Source organism: Chiloscyllium punctatum, chromosome 21 (assembly GCF_047496795.1).
Source record: "Chiloscyllium punctatum isolate Juve2018m chromosome 21, sChiPun1.3, whole genome shotgun sequence".
NCBI lineage: Eukaryota > Metazoa > Chordata > Chondrichthyes > Orectolobiformes > Hemiscylliidae > Chiloscyllium > Chiloscyllium punctatum.
Window position 1 is genome coordinate 18,309,200 of NC_092759.1, and position 26,921 is coordinate 18,336,120.

A 26,921-nucleotide genomic window follows, 5' to 3' on the forward strand; every position below is an offset into this window, starting at 1 on the left:
TATCCCCCCTAGTCCAGGAACTCCCCACATACGTTCGAGACACCACCCACGCCCTCCACCTCCTCCAAGACTTCCGTTTCCCTGGCCCCCAACGCCTCATCTTCACCATGGATATCCAATCCCTCTACACCTCCATCCGCCATGACCAGGGCCTCCAAGCCCTCCGTTATTTCCTCTCCAGACGTCCCCAACAGTACCCTTCAACCGACACTCTCATTCATTTGGCCGGACTGGTCCTCACCCTTAACAATTTCTCCTTTGAATCTTCCCACTTCCTTCAGACCAAAGGGGTGGCCTTGGGCACACGTATGGGCCCAAGCTATGCCTGTCTCTTTGTTGGCTATGTAGAGCAGTTGATCTTCCGTAATTACACCGGCACCACTCCCCACCTCTTCCTCCGCTACATTGATGACTGCATTGACGCCACCTCGTGCTCCCGCGAGGAGGTTGGGCAATTCACCAACTTCACCAACACATTCCACCCTGACCTTAAATTTACCTGGACCATCTCTGACACCTCCCTCCCCTTCCTGGACCTCTCCATCTCCATTAATGACGACCGACTTGACACTGACATTTTTTACAAACCCACCGACTCCCACAGCTACCTGGATTACACCTCTTCCCACCCTACCTCTTGCAAAAATGCCACCCCGTATTCCCAATTCCTCCGCCTCCGCCGGATCTGCTCCCAGGAGGACCATATCCACCACAGAACACACCAGATGGCCTCTTTCTTTAGAGACCGCAATTTCCCTTCCCACGTGGTTAAAGATGCCCTCCAACGCAACTCGTCTACATCCCGCACCTCCGCCGTCAGACCCCACCCCTCCAACCATAACAAGGACAGAACGCCCCTGGTGCTCACCTTCGACCCTACCAACCTTCACATAAACCAAATCATCCGCCGACATTTCCGCCACCTCCAAACAGACCCCACTACCAGGGATATAATTCCCTCCCCACCCCTTTCCGCCTTCTGCAAAGACCGTTCCCTCCGCGACTACCTGGTCAGGTCCACGCCCCCAAACAACCCACCCTCCAATCCTGGCACTTTCCCCTGCCACCGCAGGAACTGTAAAACCTGCAACCACACCTCCTCCCTCACCTCCATCCAAGGCCCTAAAGGAGCCTTCCACAACCATCAAAGTTTTACTTGCACATCCACTAATATCATTTATTGTATCAGTTGCTCCCGATGTGGTCTCCTCTACATTGGGGAGACTGGGCGCCTCCTAGCAGAGCGCTTTAGGGAACATCTCCGGGACAACCGCACCAATCAACCACACCGCCCCGTGGCCCAACATTTCAACTCCCCCTCCCACTCTGCCGAGGACATGGAGGTCCTGGGCCTCCTTCACCGCCGCTCCCTCACCACCAGACACCTGGAGGAAGAACGCCTCATCTTCCGCCTCGAAACACTTCAACCCCAGGGCATCAATGTGGACTTCAACAGTTTCCTCATTTCCCCTTCCCCCACCTTACCCTAGTTCTAAACTTCCAGCTCAGTAACTGTCCCCATAACTTGTACGGACTTGTCTGACCTGCCTATCTCATTTTCCACCTATCCACTCCACCCTCTCCTCCCTGACCTATCACCTTCATCCCCTCCCCCACACACCCATTCTACTCTATGCTACTTTCTCCCCACCCCCACCCTCCTCTAGCTTACCTCTCCACGCTTCAGGCTCACTGCCTTTATTCCTGATGAAGGGCTTTTGCCCGAAACGTCGATTTCGAAGCTACTTGGATGCTGCCTGAACTGCTGTGCTCTTCCAGGACCACTAATCCAGAATCTGGTTTCCAGCATCTGCAGTCATTGTTTTTACCAGGAGGATGGTGAGTTTTAATGTTCTGGAGTTGGAGCTCTGTTGGCTAATGTTTATCTTCCATGTGCCACAGCTATAACCTCAGCAAGCCTGTAAAAACACCCTCTGCCCTTTGTCCCTTGTATAAAGGGCGCTGATTGTTTCAATCAGTAAACCAAGCGAAGCAGGCCAGACATAACGTGAACGATCTGTGTCTGAGGATTGAGCCAACTGGCAAACCCAATTCTCGAACTCACACCCTTGGCTCACCCTCTTGATACCTCATCCACCTTCTCAAAGATCGCCCATCCTCTGCCAATGTCAGTTACAATGAAGGTTATTCTATTCTATTACCTCTCCTTCCCTCCAATACCTCACCCACCCTTTGATACTTGGATGGGTTGGACCGGAAGGTCTGTTTCCATGCTGTACATCTCTATGACTCTATCCCCTACAGTTTGGAAACAGGCCCTTTGGCCCAACAACTCTACACTGACCCTCCAAAGAGTCACCCACCCAGACCCATTCCCCTACATTTACCCCGATTAATGCACCTAACACTATGGACAATTTAGCATGGCCAATTCACCTGACCTGCACATCTTTGGATTGTGGGAGGAAACCCACACAGACACGGGGAGAATGTGCAAACTCCGCACAAACTGTTGCCTGAAGTGGGAATCAAACCTGGGTCCCTGGCGCTGAGAGGCAGCAATGCTAACCACCAAGCCACTGTGTCACCCATAAATAGTCATTTGTAGAGTCATACAGAATGGAAACCAACCCTTTAGTCCAGCTCCTCCATGCTGACCAAGTTTCCCAAACTGCCAGTGTTTGGCCCATATCCCCTTAAACCTTCCCTATTCATGTACCTGTCCAAATGTCACTGCAACTACCACTACTTCTGGAAGTACATTCCAATTACCAGTGGCTAGCACTGCTGCCTCACAGCGCCAGGGAGCCAGGTTCGATTTTAGCCTCGGGTGACTGTGTGAAGTTTGCACATTCTCCCCGTGTCTGCATGGGTTTCCTCTGGGTGCTCCTGTTTCCTCCCACAGTCCAAAGATGTGCAGGTTCAGTGAATTGGCCATGCTAAATTGCCCCGTAGTGTTCAGGAATGTGTGGGTTACGTGCATTAGTCAGGGGTAAATGTAGAGTAATAGAGTAGGGGAATGGATCTGGGTGGGTTATTCTTTGGAGTATCGGCTTGGACTTCTTGGGCTGAATGGCCTGTTTCCGCACTGTTGAGATTCTATGGATTCTTCTCTGTCTGAAAAGGTTGTCCTTCAAGTCCCTTTTAAGTCTTTCTCCTCTCACCTTAAAATTATGCCATCTAGTTTTGAACTCCCCTACCATGGGGAAAAGACCTTTGCTGTTCACCTAATTAATACCCCTCAAGATTTTATAAACCTCTATAAGGTCACCCTTCAAAATCTGACATTCCAGTGAAAAAAGTCCCAGCCTATACAGCATTTCCTTATAACTCAAACCCTCTCAATAACATCCTTGTTTATCTTTTCTGCATCCTCTCCAAATTGAATAATATCCTTCCTATCGCAGGGTGACCAGAACTGTACACAGTACTCCACAAGTGGCCTCACCGACATCTTGTACAACTGCAACATGACATCCCAACTCCTATATTCAATGTGCTGAGCAATGAAGGCAAGCATTTCATTCCTTCACTCTCTCTTTCTAACAGCAGTCTGGGTGTACCTGCACCAAAGGGACTGCAGCAGTTTACAATGGCAGTTCACTCCCACCTTCTCAATTACAGTTAGAGAATAGAAAAGGGGGTTCACAACTGAGTGAAGGGAGTGAGGAACTGATGCATCAAAATCCGAGCTCCTTTACTTTTCATTTCTTCATTCACTAGTATAGGAAATGATTTGTACACTATCCCTAACTCTAACCCTGCAGTAGTTATTTTTTAACCAGCCTAATTTTTTCACCACTTGTTATTCACTCACTCTGCTGCTCCCAGGGACAGTATTCTCTCATCTGTTGACCAAAATTCTTGTGCTGACAATATCTGTCTGTTCACCAATCTTCCCCTTACAAGCTCCCTTACTACAGTCGGTAAGTTGTTTCAACAGATTAACTGGATTTGCTGGTTATAATAAGATAATAAGATTCTTTTATAATTGGAAACTCCACAAGTAGGTACAGGTATTAATGGTGTAACACTTTATTTACAGCATTAAATCTCTATTGTTTCAGTCATAGTCCTTCCAGTGTCTCAGGTAATGGAAGGGCGTTTAGCAATTCACCATGAAAGCCATGAATTAGTGCGTGGCATTTTTTCACCTTGAGTCAAGAAGGTGGAATTCAAGCTTCATTCCGCAGACTTAAGCATAGTCATGAAGGAATACTGCACTGTCTTTCATATGAGAGAGATAAATCACAGCCCTATCTGCCTCTCAAATCAGTCACAAAGAATAGGATGTGATGCAATTTGCAGAACAGCAGCTGAATTAACCATGCTCCTAGTGTTCTGGCCCATATTTATTCCTCAGTCAACATTACTAAAAACAGATGGTGTGCTGTTTAATCGTATTTATGAGAGTTTGCTGTGCACAAATTAGCTGCTACATTTCTAACATTGCAGTGTTGACAACTCTTCAAAAATAAGTATTTCTTTGAGTTTAAGCCACCTAGAGATGTTCCAAAATTCAAAAGTTATTTGAGCACTCAAGTCTTATTTACAAAAACATGGAAAAACTGCAAAGTACCCTCACTTCTGTACAAAACAAAATTGCCAAACAGGATTAAAAACATAAAATTCAGAGTAGGCCACTTCACATCTGAGAGAGAAAAGAATAGATTAATTCCTCATAGCTGTAACAGCGCATATCTATCAAATCTTCATTCTGGTGCTGGGGGAAAGGGGACTCAGGAGAACTGTTTCAAAACTTAAATGAAGAAGTCTGAAGAGCATAGGACAGGGATGTGGCAAAATGAAACATAAAGGAGAAAAATAATTTGCAAAATGTGTATGACTGGACACTAATTGTGTGGATTTTTTTATTCACTCATACTATGTGGGCATCTCTGATGAGGCCAGCATTTATTGCCCATCCCTAATTGCCCAGATTGCAGTTAAGAATCACCCATATTGCTGTGGGCTTGGAATCACATGTAGGCCAGACCAGGTAAGGATGGCAGCTTCCTTCCCAAAAGGACATCAATGAATCAGATGGATTTTTCTGACAATAGATTCATTGTCATCATTAAAATCTTAATTCCAGATTTTTAAAAAATATTAAATTCAAGTTCCACCATGATGACACTCAAACCTGGGTCCCCAGAACATTATCTGAGTCTCTGGATTAACAGACCAGCAATAATACCGTTAGGCCAACACCTCCCAGTTATAGGCACAGTTGAAAGCTGAGAGAAAGCATCAAGGGAAAGTCAGCATTTCAATACATAAAAGCGAAGAGAGAGTGTGCTTACAACACTGAAATATTTCCCATCCTAAAATATGAATATGAAGGGTTTAGAGGGACACGGGCCAAGTGCTGGCAAATGGGACTAGATTAGGTTAGAATATCTGGTCGGCATGGATGAGTTGGACCAAAGGGTCTCTTTCTGCGATGTGCATCTCTATGACTCTTTGACGCTAACCGAAGCAAACTCACTTTGAGACCCCTCTCAGAGCACCAGGCTCAGCCCCAGATCACCAGATTCACACTTCGAGATCCTTCACAGAAGGCAGACCTCCGGGCCAGAATTCAACAAGGCCCATAGAAGTACAGCTACTATTAACATTCAACCCTGTCTCACAATCCATCTCCAGCAAATGGGTAAAAGACATTAGAAATAATTGCCCTTCCAGCTCTGAAATGTCATCTGTTGGGAGGGTATTTGGAAATCTGGTGGGGGGAATCAAGGCAAAGTTAAATATTGTCCTCAATCAGCATCATCACACACAAACATTTTCCAGTTAGGCTAGCGTGATCATGCTCAGGTGCAGGAACACAGACTGATTTATTTCCCTATCTCCAACCCAGGTCTATTAAGGAATAATTGTAACCACAGCTATCACTAATCATGTAAATATTTGGGATGGGGCCCCACAATCCATTGTCACAACCCATTAGCCTCACATATCAGCACACCAACAATTAACTGCAGATGTTTGAAGCCTGTAACAGGAAAATATTAAGAAGTTTTTGCTAGTCAGTAATTCTTGGCCAAGAGGCAGGAAAGGAATTGGGCCTCACCACTGATCTGTTCAGTATTGTGTTGTCTCCACAGATCTCATTATAGCCTGCAATGGCCGAGCCAGTCATCATCAAGTCTCCAGATGGTGGATGGGGGTGGATGATCGTTTTGGCTGGCTTCTTGAATAACTGCCTTTTGGTCGGTGTCACACGATCCTTTGGAGTCTTCTTCATTCACTTCACCCAATACTTCCAAGAGTCATCTAGTCGTGTCTCATGGATCACTTCCATTGCTATGGCAACACAACAGTTTGCAAGTTAGTCCTGTTTCCTCTTTTCTTGCTCTTCAAATTTACGTCCTTTTAAAAGAATATCTCTCCTCAAAGGACATGGTGAGGTCAAATGGCCCAATTACTGTTTTCTGGAGACAAACTCACGAACTGAAGGAAGCTATTTAGCTCCTCAAATGTATTCTGCCATTAAGTTAGGTCGTGACTGATGTGTATCTTAAATGTATTTACCCAGCCTAGTTCTTTACGTCTCAATATCTTTACTCAACAAAAATCAATTGTTAATCTCAGTTTTGACATTTTCAATTGACCTCATCAGGTTTTTATGGGGAAATTAGTCTTTATGTGAAGAGGTGCTTCTTGCCATCATCCCTTAGCAGCCTGACCTTTTTTTAAAGACTCTACTTACTTATCCAAGACTGTTCCCACCAGTGGAAATAGTTTTTAATCAATCCAATCAAATCTTCCAGTCAACTTACCACAATGGGATGATCCTTAATTTTCGAAAGTCAGGGCAATATTATACCACAATGTCCTCATAATTCAAGATTTGGAGATGCCAGTGTTGGACTGGGATGTACAAAGTTAAAAATCACACAACACCAGGTTATAGTCCAACAGGTTTATTTGGAAGCACTAACTTTAAGAGCATTGCACCTTCATCAGGTGGTTGTGGAGTATAAGATCATAAAACACAGAACTTATAACAAAAATTTACAGTGTGATGTAATTGAAATAATATATTGATAAAGACCTGGATTGTTTGTTAAGTCTCATCTTTTAGAATGACCGTGTTGGTTTCAGTTCTTTCATATGTAAATCGCAGAACTTTTTTAAAGTGACATTCTCAAGTGAACTTTAACAATTGGTGTCATGTCGGCCCCGATAGTGCATTGAAGGTGTGAGGTGCCCTGTGTGAGACTGTCTGTGCCACTATGTTCAGACTGATTCTAATCCAAAAATTGATTTACAGAGTCTTACATGGATTTATGCAATTTTTGAGCAAACTAAAATGTAAATCTGCAAGTACAAATTCACCCCAAAACTTTATGTGTGTGTGCGTGCATGTGAGTGAGTGCATGGGGGTGAGGGTTATGAGTGTCTGTGAGAGAGTGTGTGTATACGTGTGAGTGTGGGTGTAAAGGGGTATAAGTCTATGAGAGGATGCATGTGAGTGTGGGAGTGTATGTGTGAGCATATGAGAGAAAGCTTGTGTATGAGAGTGTGTGTGTGTGTGTGTGTGTGTGTTTGTTTGTTTGTGTGTAGTGGGGTCACCCGTAGTATGACATGAACCAAAGGTCCCGGTTAAGGTCATCCCCATGAGTTCCGAACGTGGCTATCAGCCTCTGCAAGGCCACTTTTCCTGTCCCAAAGTCCACCTTGGAGGACAGTCACCCAAAGGTCTGAGTTCGAATGTCCTGGACCACTGAAGTGTCCTCCAACAGGGAGGGAACACTCCTGATTGTTGATTGTTGTGGGGTGTCCATTCGTCCATTGCTGTAGCCTCTGCTCGGTCTCGCCAATGTACCATGCCTCAGGGCATCCTTGCCTGCGGCTTATGAGATAGACAACGTTGGCATGAGTACCTGCCACGTACACGGATACACACACACACACTCCTACAGAACCATACACTCACACAGACCCTCTCTCGTACATTCGCACATACACTCCCACATTCACGCACACACGGACCCTCTTACAGACTCTTACCCCTTTACTCTCACATTCACAAATTCTCTCACAGATAGTCATAACCCTCCAACACCCCCCACAAACACACTGACATGCACACACACACACACACACACACACATATATATATCTTTGGGGTGGATTTGTACTTGCAGATTTACATTTCATTTTGCTCAAAAACTGCATGAATCAATGTAAGATTCTGTAAATCAATTTTTAGAATAGAATCAGTCTGAACATTGTGGCACAGACAGTCTCACACAGGGCACCTCACACCTTCAATGCATTATCTGGGTCAATATGACACTAATTGTTAAAGTTCACTTGAGAATGTAACTTTAAAAAAGTTCTGCAATTTACGTATGAAAGAACTGAAACCAACATGTTTATTCTAAAAGATGAAAGACTTAACAAACAATCCAGGTCTTTTTCAATATATAATTTCAGTTACATCACACTGTAAATTTTTGTTATAAATTGTATGTCTTATGATTTATACTACACAATTACCTGATGAAGGAGCAGCGCTCTGAAAGCCAGTGCTTCCAGATAAACCTGTTGGGTTTTAACCTGGTGTTGTGTGATTTTTAACCTCATAATTCAACCCTTTTAGCCCAGTATTGTTCTGGTGATTCTGCACTGCATCCCCTCTCCAAGACCAAAGGAGTGATGCCCAGAACTGAATGCAGTGCTCCAGAGGAGGGGAGGCAGTGATGTTTGGTAATCAAGAGCCCCTGGTCAACGTACTCCATGTCAGAATATTCGAGTTGAATTCAATAAAATCTGGAACAAAAAAAGTCTGCAGGTGAGCATGTAAGCATTGTCAATAGTCATAAAACCCATCTGATTCACTAGTGTTCCTTAAGGAAGTAAATCTGTTAACCTTATCCCATCTAGCCTACATATGACTCCAGGTGCACAGAAATGAGGTTGACTTTTGTCTGCCCTCTGAAAGGGCCTAGATAGCTCATCAATTCAAGGGCAATGAGGGATAGAAAACAAATGCTGATCTTACCAGTGGCACTCACATATCATGAAAGATTAAAATAAAAACTGTAGCCACAACTAGAGCTGTAACAAAACTTTCAAAACCTTCCCGAATTGAATTCGAACAACCTATTAGCCTTTTTGTTCTTCTTGAGTTCTCTGTCTGAAGAAAGGTCTGACCTACAGCATCACAACATTCACCAGTGCCGGGTCAAGGCAACAGATCCCATAACCAGCCCAGTAGAATCCCATTCTATTGGCACAAGTCTGATCCACAACAACTTTGCAGCCAAGTGGTGCTGTGGCAGCATACATTTTTAAATTCATGAATAGCCTGGAGCTATGGGTAGTGATGGCAAAGACTTCAATTTCCATTCCATCATATGACTGAAACTTTGGCCCTCTTACTGCCTGCCACTAGCATTTGTTGGAAGGATGTGAGGATTGATACTTGCATTCTTTGGTCATCAACTAATAGAGTGGGACACAAAACCTGAGCCTCTGGTTTAAAGGCTATACCACAAGACCTCATATCTATTAGCCTTTTTTTAGTTTTGTATTTGTCTACTAGTTTTTAAAGATATAGACCGAAGTTCCAATTTTGTTTCAATTTACAGGTCCAGTGGGGAGTGTATTTGGGATGTATTATGGAGCTCGCCCTGTGGTGATGGTTGGTGCAATTTTTGCTTTCCTGGGAATGCTTACAGCCTCATTTGGACAGACCCTTCTGCACATGTACCTCTCCATTGGAGTTCTGACAGGTCAGCACAATGTGTTTAATGTAGGCTGTTTGTCAGATTTTTTTATCTGAGTTTATTTCTGTTCTCTTAACTCTCTGTTAACTCTGCAGTTGCACACAAGTCCCCAGCATTCATAATGGGTTATATTCAAACAAGGAGACATAAATGAGAGTTCCAATATGTCTTGTCCATCCTGGGTATGTGATGGTCCATCTCTCTCCAATTATCTCCTCCTTAAAAAAGTGACTCTCACCAGGAGATTGATTCCACAGGCAGTGGCTGTCCTCCAATGGTCATTTTTCATACAGAACTTTGATACTGAATATTGCCTGGCTAACCCACTTGGAAGACCATCACAGCCAAACACAACCCTGTATCCATGAAATGTCCATTCACCATAAATGATACGTTTCTTGTGCAGTTCCACTACTTTACTAACTCTGATTGGAAAGATTTCTGGAGGTCACATGAATTTTCATCACATGACATCTCATCATAGAATCTCACAGAAGGAGGCTATAAGACCCATTACACTTGTGCTCGGTCTTTGCTAGCCATTGAATTAGCCCCAGTCAATCACTCTTTGCCCCAAGCCATTCAATTCATATCCTCTTAAAATTTATATTTTAATCCAATTTATATTTATTTATATTTATATCCAATTCATATTTGAAAGAGTGAGAGAGGAATTTGGAGTAGTTTGAAAAGCAGTGATGACATCACACTATGCTTTGGTTTTAAATGCCTGACTGACGAAGGGTTAGACAATGGGAGGTGAGGAGTTCGAGTTTTTAGATCTTGGTGACTTTGGGTGTTAAACCATGCAATGGCTCCACACTAATTTGGAGAACATGTTTCCATTGTCCCTTGCTTCATTCTCCAGGTTTTGGTTGGGCTTTGGTCTTCACCCCCACAATGGCCATGATCTCCAGATACTTCAAGAGACGTAGAGCCTTGGCAACTGGTTTGGCATTCACTGGAGTGGGAGTTGCCTCTTTCTTTTTCTCTCCACTGTTTCAGCTCCTAATTGATGCGTATGGATGGCGTGGGGCCATTCAGATCCTGTCTGCAATGATGTTGAATCTCTGTGTCTGTGCAGCTCTGCTCAGACCCATCACCATTCAAGAAGACCTTCTAGTTGCTTCAAGGGGACATCCTGCCAATGGAAAGAAGAGCACTGAGTTTTGGAATAAAGTGACCTCTGCCTTTGATTTGACCCTTTTCCTGCACAGAGGCTTTATGGTGTACAGTTTTGCAGTTACTCTAATGACCACAGGATACTTTGTGCCCTACATCCATCTGGTGGCCCATGGAAAGAATCTTGGATTGAGTGATTATAAAGCTGCCTTCCTATTGTCTGTCACTGCCATCGCTGAGACTATTGCACGGCTATTTTCTGGTTGGTTGGCAGATCTCAAGCTGATCCAAAAAATCCACATGTTATTCCTCTGGAGTATTGTCACTGGAATTAGCCTTCTTCTCATTCCTGTTGGGAGCACGTACTATAGTCTAGTGGGGGTCAGTTTTTTTTATGGCTTCTGTTCTGGAGGCCTTGCCCCACTCTTCTTCTCCACGCTCCCAGATATCGTAGGAATTGGACGGATTCTCAATGCAACTGGGCTCTTTCTGATGCTCCTAAGTATTGGCGGACTCCTTGGGCCTCCCTTATCAGGTAATAAAATGTCTTGTTCTGTGTTTCATTCTACTCTTCTTATTTTCATCATCATCTTCACCCTGTATGTTGACTTCGACTGATTCTAAAGAGTTTTGTCAAAATACGCTGCCTCATCTAAGTAATCATTCGTGGCTCTTAAATCTAAGTTATTCACCAGTAAGTCTAAGAAAGAATTGTGGTGAAACTTCTTTACCCAAAGAAAACTGAGAATGTAGGAATCGTACTTCAGGTGATTTTAGAGATGTGTATAAGGGAATGCCTAGATAAACACACAAGGGAGAAAGAATAGAAAGCCATGTTGATAGAATGAGATGAAATAGGATGAGAGGGAGCTTGTAGAGCAGAAACACCAAGATACTTCAGTTGGACTGAATGGCCTATTTCTATACAGTTCTTAATATGCTGGACTGATCATTCTGCAACCATCTCAACCAGTGGAGACATCACAGGCCATGCCCCATACGGTGTCCACGTGCAACAAATGGTAATGGTTACCAAAACAGGAGTGGGAACCCTGACAATTTTCCTTTCCGTAGAAAAAATAACTAAAGGCAACACTGACACCCTCCATTAATCCCTGCCTAAAGTGGGTTAACGTAGAAAATTGGAAAACTTTCTGTATAACTCAGCAACCCTCTCCTAACCAGCTGTTCCACAAATGGAGCAGAGCTATTCAAGATTTAATCATCTTTAAAGAATAAATTTTATAAATATTGTCAGGAGCATTGTCATTTACAGACAGCTTGTGGCTGTTCGCATATTTGGCTTATGTCTGGGAGTGTAGTTGTAACATTTGGCTGTTAATGTGGCCTGCTTTTGAAGTCACAATTAAAGGACTCTTCTACTGCAATTTCATGACTTCAGATCCTGAGAACAAACAAAATTGCTTAAGAGCCAATGAAGTACATTTTGAACTGAATTTACGATCATAATTTAGGAAACACAGCACCCAATTTGTGCAGAGCAAGATGCTACAAAAAAAGTGATATTATGGATAATCTGTCTTTATAGGTCTTGCAGCACAGTGGGTAGCAGCCCTTTCTCTACATCAGAAACTCCAGAATTGAGTGGAATAGTAGAATTCATTGACCATGGAAGGTGCTTTTGAAACAGGTTAATTATCCACCAGATAAATCTTTGTAAATAAAACTGAAAGCAGGCAGTAAAAATGGGTGAGTCTCCTGGTCAGCTATCCTATACAACCAATGACAAACCACTGCATAATTTTGCCCATAAGTGGATAAAAGCAGTCCATAGCCTGATCCTTATAAATGAGGACAGAAGAAGACAGTCTGCTTTTATTGATTTTAATTGCATGATAAATATAGGCTATAACACTTGGAAAAACATCCCTGTTCTTGAAGTAGCAACAAGCAACCTTACATCCACTTGGGGGGGAAAAGCAGACAGAGCCTTAGTTTGAGCATGAGAGGTGATCCTGTTGAAACATACAAGATTCTGAGGGGATGTGACAGGATAGGTGCTGAGAAGAGTATTTCACCTTGTGGGAATGTAGAATTAGGGACGCAGTTTCAAAATAGTTTCCCATTCTGGGTAGGAATGAGGGAGGATTCCTTCTCTAATGAAGTCATTAGTCTTTGAAATTCTCTTCCTCAGTTCTGGTCACCCAGAAGGATATTATTAAGCTAGAGAGGGTTCAGAAGAGATTTACTCGGATGTGGCTGGGTATGGAAGGTTTGAGTTATAAAGAAAATCTGAATAGGCTGGAACCTTTTCACTTGAGCGTAGGAGGTTGAAAGGTGACCTTCTGAAGGTTTATAAATTCATGAAGGGTATAGATGAGGTTAATAGTAGGTGTCTTTTCTCTAGGATGGGGGATTTCAAGACTAGGGGACACATTTTTACAGTGAGAGGAGAGAGATTTAAAAACGATATGAGAGGTAACTTTTTCTTACGTACAACACCATAGTCCAACAGGTTTATTTGAAATCACAAACCTTTAGAGCACTGCTTGTTGGTCAATCGGAGTGAAGAGAGCACCCAGGCACAGACTTTACAATCAGAGAGATCAAAAGATCATACAAATGGTCAGAATGGAATATCAACAGGCTGAATAGCTTTCTGCAGGTGATCAAGAATATCAGATGGTGTGAGTAAAGTGTCAACAGCTAAATAACAAGTGAAGGGAATTACCTATAATCCAATTAATTGAGGTAGAGAGACAATTACAAAAAATTAAAGTAAAGTGTTGCTGGAGACAAGCCAAATGACTGGAATAACATGCTACGTAAAAGAGTTGCATGTCGAGGGTTTAACCAAAGTAACAAGTAATCCAAAACTATACAAACTAATTAAGGAAGAGAGATCATACCAAGCTATCGAGGTGATGGTGTCAAAACAGGACAGTAAGGAAGCTTGTACAGAACAGTCTGGTCGGGTCACATGTCGCACAACATGAACCAAAGATCACGGTTGAGACTGTCTTCATGAGTACGGATCTTGGCTATCAGTTCTGCTTGGTGGCTCACCATTGTTGTGCACCTCAAAGGGCACCTTGGAGGACGCTTCATTTGACCAAGGGCAGCGCTTCGAAAACTTGTGATTTCAAATAATCCTGTTGGACTATAACATGGTGTCGTGTGACGATCAGCATGAATAGGAAAGTTTAGAGGGATAGGCGCCAAATGCATGCAAGTGGGACTAGTTTAGTTTGGGAAACTTGGTCAGCGTGGAGGCTGTTTCTGCACAGAATAACTCCATGACACCCCTTCATGGAGGTGTTCCTCCATTGGTAGTCTACAGAAGGACCTTTTTGGAAAGGGAAGGATCCTTCTGCCCCATATCATGTCACACTGTTGTCTCCTTTGGCGATCCATTAGCGGGGGTGTCCCTATCATATAGAAAAATTTTGAAAGAGCAACAACGAAAGGTAATTCAATCCATTTCAGACATAACTAACTATGAGAGTAGAATACACAGAAATTCAGGTTAAACTTTGACATGCTGTAAGTTCTCCATTCATTACTGGACAATTTGCTAGTTTATCACAGCAGTTCACTTCAGTTCCCTGAAATCAATGTAAAATACAACCTTATTAAAATGGACAAGGTTCAGACATCAATCCCTCTCCTGTCAGGGTCTAATACAGCAATATAATCTGACCTTAACTCAGCATCTGTGAACACCACTCAAGTACTTTGGACCAAAACCTTCTTGCAAATGAGGCAAAAATCTATTTAAAGGAAGTGTCACAAATGAATGATTTCATGACACATACAAACTATAACATTTCAGGTTTCCAAAAAATCTGGTTGGAATGTGGGCAAACAGGAAATAACTTTTGAAATTAGAACATGATCCCATTGAAAATTATGAGAAAAAATAGTACTTATAATAGTAATTCAATAGTAATAGTAATTCAATTTTAAAAGAAGTTCTGCCAAGTGCATAAATGAGTAATTTGTATGGTGCAATGCCAGATATCACAACAACAGGCAGACTGTATGAGTGTATGACAAAAGGTTTCGCCAGCGTGGTCATTTTTCTTTTAGCAATATTCAACTTCTGTACTACCAAACGCTCATTAAATCTTCACTTAGAGCTAAATTTTCCAATTGGGATCAGCAGCAGGAACCATGCTGCAGTGAAACCCAGTTTCCTGGATGAGGTATGGCCACTCAGGATCAGGGTTTCTTCATCCCATGCATAAATGAACTCTACTCCATCTTGGGGTCTCTTTGTCACATGACTGAATGTCCTAAATCCACCATTAGATTCTTTCACCATGTTCAGATTGAAACTTTAGGAAAGACAATTCAAGTCAAAAGATGTCACAACCCCCTTAGAGGATTGTGACTGAATGATTTTACTGCTTTGTGTGGTCTTACTTCAGAAGTGATTAATTTGCTGTCAACTGCTTTTGAACAACCTGAGATTGTGAAAAGTGCTGAAGATTTCTGTTTCTAAATTTGTCCAGTTTTGAGTTTTTGAATTTGAACAATCCAGTTACAAATGTGAAATAAATATTATAGACAGAAAAATGAGATGGATAAAACATATTTTAAGAATGCTTTGTAGGTACATTTTTTTCTAATACAATGCTGACTATCTCCATGTAGTTGGTTGTAACTGATATCTCTGTAGAGCTCTGACAGAAATATATATTACAATAATGTTTTTCAGAGGTTTATTGACTGGTGGTGGTTGTTGCTGTCTGGAGATAGAGTCTTATTATTTTATTAAACAATACACAGTTTACAAAACAATTAACATTAACAGCTGTATACAGAAAAACAGCAATTTTACAAGGGAGAGGAATGGCAAGGCCAGGCCCCAAACCCTACCGTTCAACAAGTTTTCAGGGAAATGACGACAAACCTCAAATCCCAGTTTCAATCATTATAAAACAGTAACAAAGACATTTGTATATAAGACAGTCCAATTACATTAAAAACAGTACATTCAATACAGACCCCCAGCAAGTCACCCATCCCTCCCACCTTCTAGCCACATTAGGCAGCCTGCCCCTACTTGAGAAAGAGTCTTATTAGTTCTGTCAATTACCACTTGCTGGTGTACTTAAATTCCCTCATTATAAAGCAAACCCAACCTTTAGTGGGACTGGACTGAATCAATATAAAATCAGGTAGGTCTTGTGGCACATCTGTTAGTAGCCAATCCTTAGGGGTTGAAGGTTGGTTAGCTCAGCTGACTGCTCTGGTCAGATTGGTGCCAGCACGGGATTCGATCTTTGTTTCAGCAGGAACGTAATCGGGTTCCAGCCTCCTCGATGGAAGTTATGGTATTGATATTTGGTTCATGTCTTCAGGCTGAGATCTGAAGAAACAAAGATAACTCATCACAGTTGGTCCATTGTCCCTGCATCTTTGAGTTATGCAATTAATCTCACACCCTTTGCTATTTGCTCAGAGCTCCATTAATGTTGGCCTCACAATATTTGTTGATTTCTCCTTTGAATGTTGCTATTGAATCTGCTTCTTCCACCCTTGCAGGCAGAGAATTCGAGGATGTAATTTGATGTGTGAACAATTCTTATTAACTGCATAACTTTCTTGTTTTTTTTGTATATTTCACCTGTATTCTTCAAGCCAAGCATGCTGTTCTAACACCATTTAATAGGTGTGGCTCTGAGCCATCAAAACCAGGAATGAGTGGGTTGAGCCTGCAACTGCAATAAAGATTAAACATTGAGTTTAGTGACTTTTGATTCTAATTTGTCTCTCCCACTTAGGGTTTCTGGAGGATCTTACAGGAAGTTACACCACATCCTTCATGACTGCAGGAGGCTTCATCCTAGCAGGATCACTCGTCCTGTTCTTCCTTCCGAGCTTTCTCATCTGCACAGTGGTCCTTTCTGAACAACAGAGTTGTGATCAAGTCAGTGCTGGGGATGGCAGGGACCATTCTGCACAGGCTGATGTGACAAACTATTGCTTGGAGGAATAACAGGGACTATATATTGGAATGCAGCTGACTGTGCATCCTAACAATGCAGTGTTGAAAGGTTCTTTCAATGGCCAAGCTCTCTTGTTTAAACCAAGGGCATCACAGCAGGACATCACCAGCCGTGGCATATGCAAAGGGAAGATTCAATCAGTTAGGGAGTGACATACCCCAAGTTTGTAATGTGAATCATTTGAGTGAGCACACTCTAATCTGTAACAGATGTAGTTGCAATTACTCCTGCAGACAAATAGCTGGACAATTCAGCAAGGAAAATAATGCAAATTCAGAGTAGGAAAAGGGTATTTGGCCCATCACTTTATCCAGACTCTGGCTATTACAATCACATCTGTGATTTTGTCAAAGCAAAACCAAGCATTTCTTTAGTGCCTTTCACAACTTCAGCATATCCCAGTGCACTTTACAGCCAAAATCTCATCATAGTTGTCGTATAGAAAATACAGCATCCAATCTGCACACAGCAAGATCCCACAAATAACAATTTGGCAGTGATCTGATAATCTGTTTTTTGCACTGTACTTAAGGAATAAATTTCTCCATGTTGTTCATTTCTACCTAATTATCATCAATTGAGAGATATGCAGGTCAGTAAAGAATGAACAGGTCTAGGACTCTTGCCTCTCGGCAAGACCCAAGGTCTTTAAGATTATGAAGACATTTGATAAAGTGCCATATCAAATCTCGTCATTTTTATTTTGGAAAATAAAACCTCATGGTGTAGCCAAAACATTTTGAAATAGATAGAAAATTAGCTGGGTAACAGGAAGCAGAGAGGAAACATAAAAGGGTCTTTTTTCTTCCTGTTGGCAAGATGCAATGAATTATGTGCCACAGGGATCAGTGCTGGGATCTCAACTTTTTAATAAAGCACATACATGATTTGGGTGGAGGGACGGAAGGTATGGTTGCAAAATTTGCTAAAATGACACAAAGATAAGTAGGAAAGTGAGTTGTAAAGAGGACATGAAAAGGTTGCAAAAGTCTTTACGTAGGTTAAACCAGTGGGCAAACATCTGGCAAATGGAATATAAGATGGGAAAATGTGTAATTATCCATTTTGATAGGAAGAATTTTTTTTTAAATCAAATTACCTAAATGGTGAGAGGTTGCAAGCTCTGAGATGCAGATGGTTCTGGGTTCCTAGTACACTAATCACAAAAGGTCAATGCAGGTCCAAGTAATTAGGAAGACTAATAGATTATCAGTTATTGTGTGGGGAATTAAATGCAAAGGGAGGGAGGCTATGCTTCAGTAATGCAGGGCACTGGTGAGACCACGTTTGGAAGACTGTGTGCAGTATTCTTCACGTAAATACTTTGGAAGCAATTCAAAGGTTTATCAGACTAATAATTGAAATGCAGAATGGCTTGTAAGAAGAGACATGATCATAACTTATAAGGTCCTGAGAGGTCTCAACAGGCAGATGAGGGGATGTTTCCTGTTATGAAAATATTTAGAATGAGAGGCCACTGTTTAAAAATAAGAGGTCGCCCATTAAACAGATGATTTTTTTTTCTCAGGATAGATTGAGAGTCTTCAAAATTTCTCTTCCTGAAAAGGTAAGAGAAGCTAAGGTGATGAATATTTTTAAAGGCAGAAGTAGATTGATTCTAAATGAACAAAGAGTGAAAGGTTATTGGTTAAACGGGAATATAGATTGACGTTTCAATCAGATGATGTTATTATCTGATATTCTGGCTATTGAGGGAGTGCAGCGTAGGTTCACGAGGTCAATTCCTGGAATGGCAGGATTGCCTTACACGGAAAGACTGAAGCGACTGGGCTTGTATACCCTTGAGTTTAGAAGACTGAGAGGGGATCTGATTGAAACATATAGGCTTATGAAAGGACTGGACACTCTGGCAGGAGGGAACATATTTCCGTTGATGGGGGAGTGCCGAACCAGAGGACACAACTTAAAAATACGGGGTAGACCATTTAGGACAGAGATGAGGAGAAACTACTTCACCCAGAGAGTGGTGGCTGTGTGGAATGCTCTGCCCCAGAGGTCAGTGGAGGCCCAGTCTCTGGATTCTTTTAAGAAAGAATTGGATAGAGCTCTTAAAGATAGTGGAGTCAAGGGGTATGGAGATAAGGCTGGAACAGGATACTGATTAGGAATGATCAGCCATGATCATATTGAATGGCGGTGCAGGCTCGAAGGGCAGAATGGCCTACTCCTGCATCTATTGTCTATTGTCTATTGTCTATTAAATGGTGGAACAGGATTGAGGGGCCACATAATCTATTCCAGCTCCTCATGTTCTTGTGTGAAGGGATTTGCAAAGTTGTTGATAAAATGTTTACAATTCAAGTGAAACTAATTAATATAGGATTGTTGCTAAATAAATCACATGGGGGATACATGAGAAATTTATTTTACCAAGGAGTGGTGAGAATAGGGAATCGTTGAGGAGAATAGATGCGACTGCATTTGAAGGAGGGGAGTCAGAAGGAAATGCACAAGAAAGCCACTAGTACAACACACTACAGGCAGGCTAAATTGAGACCACGTGCTGTCCTCAAGAGAAGTCACTAGTTTGACGAGCTAGCAGTTCCATCACTCCTGGTGCAGGCTATTGGCAGGAGACCAGTAAGAACCTAAAGAGGATCCCAGCTGCCCTGAAAACAGAAATCCTGTAGCTATTGAGTGAGGACAGATCTATATCTGGTGCAGTGCCACAGGATCGGTGCTTAGTCCACTACTTTTCATCATTTATATAAATGATTTGGATGTGAGCATAAGAGGTATAGTTAGTAAGTTTGCAGATGACACCAAAATTGGAGGTGTAGTGCACAGCGAAGAAGGTTGCCTCAGATTACAATGGGATCTTGACCAGATGGGCCAATGGGCTGAGAAGTGGCAGATGGAGTTTAATTCAGATAAATGTAAGGTGCTGCATTTTGGGAAAGCAAATCTTAGCAGGACTTATACACTTAATGGTAAGGTCCTAGGGAGTGTTGCTGAACAAAGAGACCTTGGAGTGCAGGTTCATAGTTCCTTGAAAGTGGAGTCGCAGGTAGATAGGATAGTGAAGACAGCGTTTGGTATGCTTTCCTTTATCGGTCAGAGTATTGAGTACAGGAGTTGGGAGGTCATGTGGCTGTACAGGACATTGGTTAGGCCACTTTTGGAACATTGCGTGCAATTTTGATCTCCTTTCTATTGGAAGGATGTTGTGAAAGTTGAAACGGTTCAGAAAAGATTTACAAGGATGTTGCCAGGGTTGGAGGATTTGAGCTGTAGGGAGAAGTTGAATAGGCTGATGCTGTTTTCCCTGGAGCATTGGAGGTTGAGGGGTGACCTTATAGAGGTTTATAAATCATGAGGGGCATGGATAGGGTAGATAGACAAAGTCTCTTCCCTCGGGTAGGGAAGTCATAGGTTTAGGGTGAGAGGGGAAAAATATAAGAGAGATCTAAAGGGTAACTTTTTCATGCAAAGGGTGGTACGTGTATGGAATGAGCTGCCAGAGGAAGTGGTGGAGGCTGGTACAATTGCTACATTTAAAAGGCATTTGGATGGGTATATGAATAGGAAGGGTTTGGAGAGATATGGGCCGGGTGCTGGCAGGTGGGACTAGATTGGGTTGGGATATCTGGTCGGCATGGATGAGTTGGACTGAAGGGGCTGTTTCTGTGCTGTCCATCTCTATGACTCAATGATGGGGGGGTGTTCTTTAAGACAGACATTACAGAAGGTGGTGTGGGGTGACAGTCTCGGTTGGGGGTGCTGGCTCTAATGCATTCAAGGCAAGCCCCAAATGAAATGACCCTCCTTCTTTCCTGTTTTTTCTCATGCAGGCCTGTCTATTTCCATTGAACTGCTGACGCCATTTATATTTTAGCTCAGTCAGCATATTTTCCAGATCAATTGACTTGTTAGATATAACATTTTTAGTGTCATTGTGACACTAAGGAGAATTTTTGGAAACCATTGCAAGCGTTGAAAACAACAGTTTTATTTGAGAAATATTTTATTGTGGCTTCATCTTGCCACAAGGCCAAAGAAAGCAAGATCAGATAACGTTGCATCTCATTCTGTGATGATGTACGAAATCTTCATTGGCGTACCACATAGTCAGGCTTACTGTTAATTGTTTATTTAAATAGGTCAGATGGTAGTCAATAGATTGAGCGTGGAGTTGGTGTTTGTGGAGCATTAATAGCAGCATGGATTATATGGGCTAAATGGATTACTTCTGGATTAGTGCCCTTTTGCCCGAAACGTCGATTTCGAAGCTACTTGGATGCTGCCTGAACTGCTGTGCTCTTCCAGCACCACTAATCCAGAATCTGGTTTCCAGCATCTGCAGTCATTGTTTTTACCTAACTGACTTACTTTCTGTGTTGTAGACTGACTCAATGTTATCATTGTGCTGTTAATCAACTTATTGCACTAAGATGTTAAACCAAAGGTCCATCTTGATGAAAGATCCCTAACACTACAGAGGAGTAGGCAGGTTGATTAGATTCCCTACAGTATGGAAACAGGCCCTTTGGCCCAACAAGTCCACACCGACTCTCCAAAGAGTAACCCACCCAGACCCATTTCCCTCTGACTAATGCACCTAACACTACGGGCAATTTAGAATGGCCAATTCACCTGGCCTGCACATCGTTGGACTGTGTGAGGAAACCGGGAAAATGTGCAAACTCCACAGACTCCACAAGGCTGGAATCGAACCTGGGTCCCTGGTGCTGAGGCAGCAGTGCTAACTGCTGAGCCACTGTGCCGCCACCTAGTTCTCCCTTGTGTCCTGGATCAATATTTTCCTCTCAACCAACATCTAAAAACAGACAATCTGGTCATTATCCCTGTTTGTCAGAATCTTTTAACACTGATCCCAATATGCTAAGAAAGCATTTACCTGTAGATGGAACCATGGAGCTTCCATTAATGTATAAAAACATTAAAGGAGTTACAGGTTGTAATGTTCAATCCAGGATTAACTGCAGAAGGCGTTTTAGATTTTTGATTAGTTTAAGCAGTGGGAGAGGGGTCTCCGAACCCCCTGACCCTCAGCTTGCTTATGATTTTGGAAATCAAACAGCCCTTATTTTCTCTCCATCCACCAAATACTCTGGATACAATCATCAATTTGTTTATGATGCCATACAAAGAGGTTATTCGGTCTGCTTTCCTGTGCCAAAGTCTTTGAGATTCCCTTAAACCCATGTCTTTTGGTTATTGATCCAAACACCAGTGGAAACCGTTTCCCCTTATTTACTTTATTGAGACCAATCATAATTTTGAACACTTCGATTAAATCTACTCTTGATTTCAGGTAGATTGAGGATGAGAAAGGACGAGCTTGCCTTGACATACCCAAAAGAAATGACCTGCCACTAACGACTGGGAGCTGTCTAGTTCGATAAATGTCTGGTGATGATCTCTCACTCAATCTCCTGCCTCCAATACCCACCCACTCTTACATTATCATTATTGAAAACTCAGCACATTCATCACAAACATTATCAGAAAACAAATAATTTATTTTAACTGATTGATTGAATTATTCTTGACCATGACTGAAAGTCCCTTACTCCACCTCTACACACAACTTTTCTGACTTTTTTTTTAAACTAATACAAGTAATCAAAACAGTGTTTTGTTTGATGTCGTCCATGTTGTACATCTTTATGACTCTAGTCCTGGAAACTAATTTTCAATTTCTGGAGTCTCCAGGGGTGGCAAACAATTTCCCTCAGCGATTCAAGTTACAATCATAGAGGGAGCAGAGTTCTCCATTTGCAGCAGGAAAGCTGTCTTGGGATAATGTTGTGGGATCCTCAATCTGTGTCTAATCCCTGTCCTGTGAGTATTTGATGGGGAGAGTGTGGAAGTAGTTTTACTCTAGGAATGCTTGATACAATAGTAGAGAGAGCCTTTTTCGCTTAAGAGGGTGAAGAGAGTGAAAAGGGTGGTGTGCTCTACTCTACTTCTAAGCCCATGCTGTACTTGTCCTGGGAATGTTTGATGGGGAGTGTCAAAGAAGCTTTGCATTCAGTTTAAAAAGAGTAGAGAGAGGTTTACTCTGTATCTAACCCCACCCTGTCCCTGTCCTGGGATTGTTTGATGGGTACAATGTTAAGGGAACTTTACTTTGTGTTTAACCTTTCTTTAACCCTGTACTGCACCTACCCTTGGAATGAAGAATGCTGGTTTTAGGTAATCCCTCTGACAACTCTTATTATGAAGAGCTGAGGAATTTTCTTGAATTTAGAAACCGCTTTATTGTTCACTGAATAAAGTAGACAGCAACCTTATCATTTAAAAAAAAGCACCCTTGCACTTTCTAATCAGCAACGTTTTATCACTTAAAAAACAAACCCTATAAATAGTCTGTGTAAGTATAAGAGAGTTGATATGGCAAACACTACTAACCATGTGTCAATGTCACTCAGTTGGGTAGTATTCTGATGTCGATGTCAAAGGTTCTGGGATCGGTGTTCCCACTGTAGCACTTGAGCCATAACTGATACTGAGGGAATGCTGCATTATCAGAAGTGACCTTATACAATGAGACATAAAATCAGATCCTTGCCTGCTCAGAAATGTATATGAGCAAGTTCCCACAGCACTGGTGGGAGTATAGTAGTACACAAAGATGCTTTGTAAAATCAAGTGTTTGTTTTGGCAGTCAATCAATACAAGGCCCATTACTGATACCCTATTTTCCTTTTAGCCACATCCACCTACTTCTTCACCCAATCATACCTTGTAGCCTTTGTACAATGCCCTCCATCATATCATGTGGCCACTTTTTATTTCTGCATTCAAAGGTGCTTATGCATCCAATGAGATTCAGTTTGCGTATGGCACCCATAACCCACCGCTCTCCAACACTTCTCTGTCAAATCTATATTCCAATGGCATCAATGCCTGAAGAACCTATTGTAGGATTGGGCAAAATTCTAAATCAGTTTGAAAAGATTCCCTACCATCTAAAATGACTGGACTTCCACCAGAATTTTGGAGGTTTTTTTTCCAAAGTTAAACTTAAAGAAAACCCCAGCAACTGAGCTATGCTGGAATATACAGTCACAGGGACAGTTTGTCTGGAAGCTGGGGAAATTTATTCACACCTCAGCCCTACAAGAGCAATGAACTAACCTTTATGACAAAACTGAATTCAGACAACATGGAGACTGCACAAATTCCAAGACCTCCAACTTCACCAGATATTCAAACACTTAAACAGAGGATATTCCATATAATCAGAAAGCCCATACACCCCGATGGAAATCATATTTGCACCTACTCTAATAATAAGGAAGACTAATTCATCTCAAAAGAAACAACAAAGAGACTATTGTAAGAACAACAGATTTGGCTCACTATAATTACAAGCCCTCATCTCAGCAGAGGTAATTATGCCCATAGCTATCGCAGAAGAAGGATCCCAGATAGCTGCCACCCTGAAAGCTATCCTGTAGCTACTGGCAGGAGAGAGAGATCCAAGAGTTTTTTCCAAACATCAAGCTCCTACAGAAACAGTTTCCCCACAGGCTTCCAGCCCCAACAAGCAGCTTTGGAATCAACAACCACAGAGGTCGAACTGAGAAGCTGGATCAGGAAACTAAAACCAAGAGCATTCATCGCAACAAAGGACATCCGAGAGGGGGTTACCAATCAAACACTATCCGAAGAAGAGCTTTCAGATACATGCCTGTTCCAAGCTAAGAGAACCAACGGCAAGAACATAGAACATTATAGCGCAGTACAGGCCCTTCGGCCCTCAATGTTGCACCGACCTGTGGAACCAAATTGAAGGCCATCTATTACACTATTCCATTCTCGTCCATATGCCTATCAATGACCAGTTAAATGCCCCTAAAGTTGGCAAGTCTATAACTGTGCAAGGCAGTGTGTTCCACGCCCCTACTACTCTGAGTAAAGAAAATACCTCTGACATCTGTCCTATACCTATCACCCCTCAATTTGAAGCTATGTCCCCTCGTGCTAGCCATCACCATCCTAGGAAAAAGGCCACCCAATCTAACCGTCTGATTATATATCTCAATTAAGTCACCTCTCAATCTTCTCTCTAACGAAAACAGCCTCAAGTCTCTCAACCTTCCCTCCATACCAGGCAACATCCCAGTAAATCTCCTCTGAACCCTTTCCAAATCTTCCACATCCTTCCTATAATGCGTGACCAGAACTGTACACAATACTTCAAGTGCGGCCGCACCAGTGTTTTGTACAGCTGCAGCATGACCTCACTGTTTCGAAACTGGATCCCTCTACTGATAAAAGCTAACACACCATATGCCTTCTTAACAGCCCACTGCTCATCTACACTATCAAAGACCTTACCATTAGCCCAGTACTCTGCATTCCTATACTCCGACCAAAGTGAATCACCTCACACATTTCTGCATTAAACTCCATTGCCACCTCTCAGCCCAGTTCTGCAGCTTATTTATGTCCCTCTGTAACCTAAAACATCCTTCAGCACTATCCACAACTGTACCGACCTTAGTGTCATCCACAAATTTATTCATTCTTTTACGCCTTCATCCAGGTAATTTATAAAAATGACAAATATCCTTGTGGTATTCCACTAGTAACTGAACTCCAGAATGAACATTTCCCATCAATCACCACCTTCTGTCTTCTTTCAGCTAGCCAATTTCTGACCCAAGAACCTCAGCAACTGGACACACTTCAAAACTGTGTTTTCCCCAGTGATGAGCTGAAACTCCAGATACCTCAAAAGTTTCCAGCCTATCGAGCAAGGAGGGGAAGGCAGGTGGTGACAGGGCAGGGACCCTAAGGGTAGGAAACCTGAGGAAAATATCTGTGATTAAAATTGTTTAGCTTCGAATACTGTTCTAACCTGTTTAATTTGATAGTGTATCTAGTTACCATCTATGTATAATTGTGTCAATTTAACTTTTCTATCACATTTGCCTTTTTATTTCTTGAATTATACTTTCCGTTTTGTATTTAAATAAACACAGATCTTTTGCCCTGAAACATCTGTCTACTGCCTTCTTCATTTCATGTTCCCAAAATATGTCAGAACCAGTGATCTGGGGGTGATTCAAACCACCTAAAAATCAGCAAATTCCTGACCGCAAACCAGAAACCCTACACCATTCCTAAGTGGGAGTTGAAAGCCAATGGGATAGTGTCTTCAGTTCTGCCACATGCAACTGGCCAACCCGAAGAGCTGATGACTTATTGTGCTGTCCTACATTTTTAGGAAAAGAATGGCATTTTAGTTTCTCTCTGCTTCCCAGAAGTCTTTTCATATACAGATTACTGGGAAGTGCCTTCAAAGAAGATTTCATATTGCAAGAAATTTTGCACAATGCTTCAGAGCTCTGCAATACCTTGTTATTCCTATTTTGCAAGAATTACTAAACATCAAGCCATTGGGTGAATTGTTCAGTCAGGAGACATTCACCATTATGGGCAATCATCCAATGTAAATCATAACTACTGGCAACAATTGGACAGAGACAATTAAAATTTATACAAAATATCAAGCATGATTTTGGTCAAGCTTCCCCAATCCTATCCTTTCACAAAAACGCTGTTTGGCAATGATCTTACATTTTGTTGTGGACCAGGCTGGACCCACTCAAAACATTTTAACAAGGTAGCCCAGAACTTAACTTTTTTAGTTGCTTTAAGCAGATGTAAGGCGAATATCCCAGGAGCGATGCAATTGGTCAAACCACACGGTCTCAAATAAAACTGAACTTATTTACACATGATGAAAAGAAAACCAAATTTAGAATACCATAACTATTTGAAAACCCAACTGACACATAAACGCAACTTAAAGAATAGTCCTGATTTCCTGCAACATCCCATAAACACACACCCCTTAGCAAAAAGGTAAATTCAATCACAGGTTCTTACAGGAGAGAGATGTCAGAGAGAGAGAGAGAGGGAGGATCAACATGGAGCTGTTTCTTTGGGTCCCCAGCTAAAACTAAGTCGGAACAAGAAAAAAGCCTGAACTGGCAAAACTGGCCGCTCCCCTTTCATTGTATGAGTGGTTTGAATAAAAACCTGAGAGCTTTTTCTGATTGTTGACTTAAGCAGCATCTGTTAGCCGTTATTAAAATAGCCAGTTCAGACATTTTGGCACCTC

General features: G+C 42.1%; 1 protein-coding gene and 1 long non-coding RNA gene across 3 annotated transcripts; one reads left to right on the forward strand and one right to left on the reverse strand.

Annotated features, from left to right (window-relative positions):
• Nucleotides 1-1,712: 1,712 nt before the first annotated feature.
• LOC140492620 (monocarboxylate transporter 13-like) lies at nucleotides 1,713-23,206 on the forward strand. 2 transcript variants are annotated; one of them, XM_072591641.1, is made up of 5 exons: nucleotides 1,713-1,839; nucleotides 6,069-6,291; nucleotides 9,564-9,707; nucleotides 10,570-11,358; nucleotides 16,574-23,206. In XM_072591641.1, the coding sequence occupies exons 2-5, from the start codon at nucleotides 6,087-6,089 to the stop codon at nucleotides 16,786-16,788; spliced, it is 1,353 nt and encodes a 450-aa protein (XP_072447742.1). In that variant the 5' UTR covers nucleotides 1,713-1,839; nucleotides 6,069-6,086; the 3' UTR covers nucleotides 16,789-23,206. The 2 variants fall into 2 exon arrangements, with proteins under 2 accessions (XP_072447742.1, XP_072447741.1); XM_072591640.1 differs by lacking the exon at nucleotides 1,713-1,839 and adding an exon at nucleotides 3,780-3,887.
• LOC140492623 (uncharacterized) lies at nucleotides 15,660-26,743 on the reverse strand. Its single transcript, XR_011963588.1, has 3 exons — nucleotides 26,687-26,743; nucleotides 23,195-23,321; nucleotides 15,660-16,158 (listed from the first exon to the last, which is right to left on the reverse strand). It is a non-coding gene; the product is annotated as an uncharacterized lncRNA (long non-coding RNA).
• Between the last annotated feature and the right edge of the window lie 178 nt (nucleotides 26,744-26,921).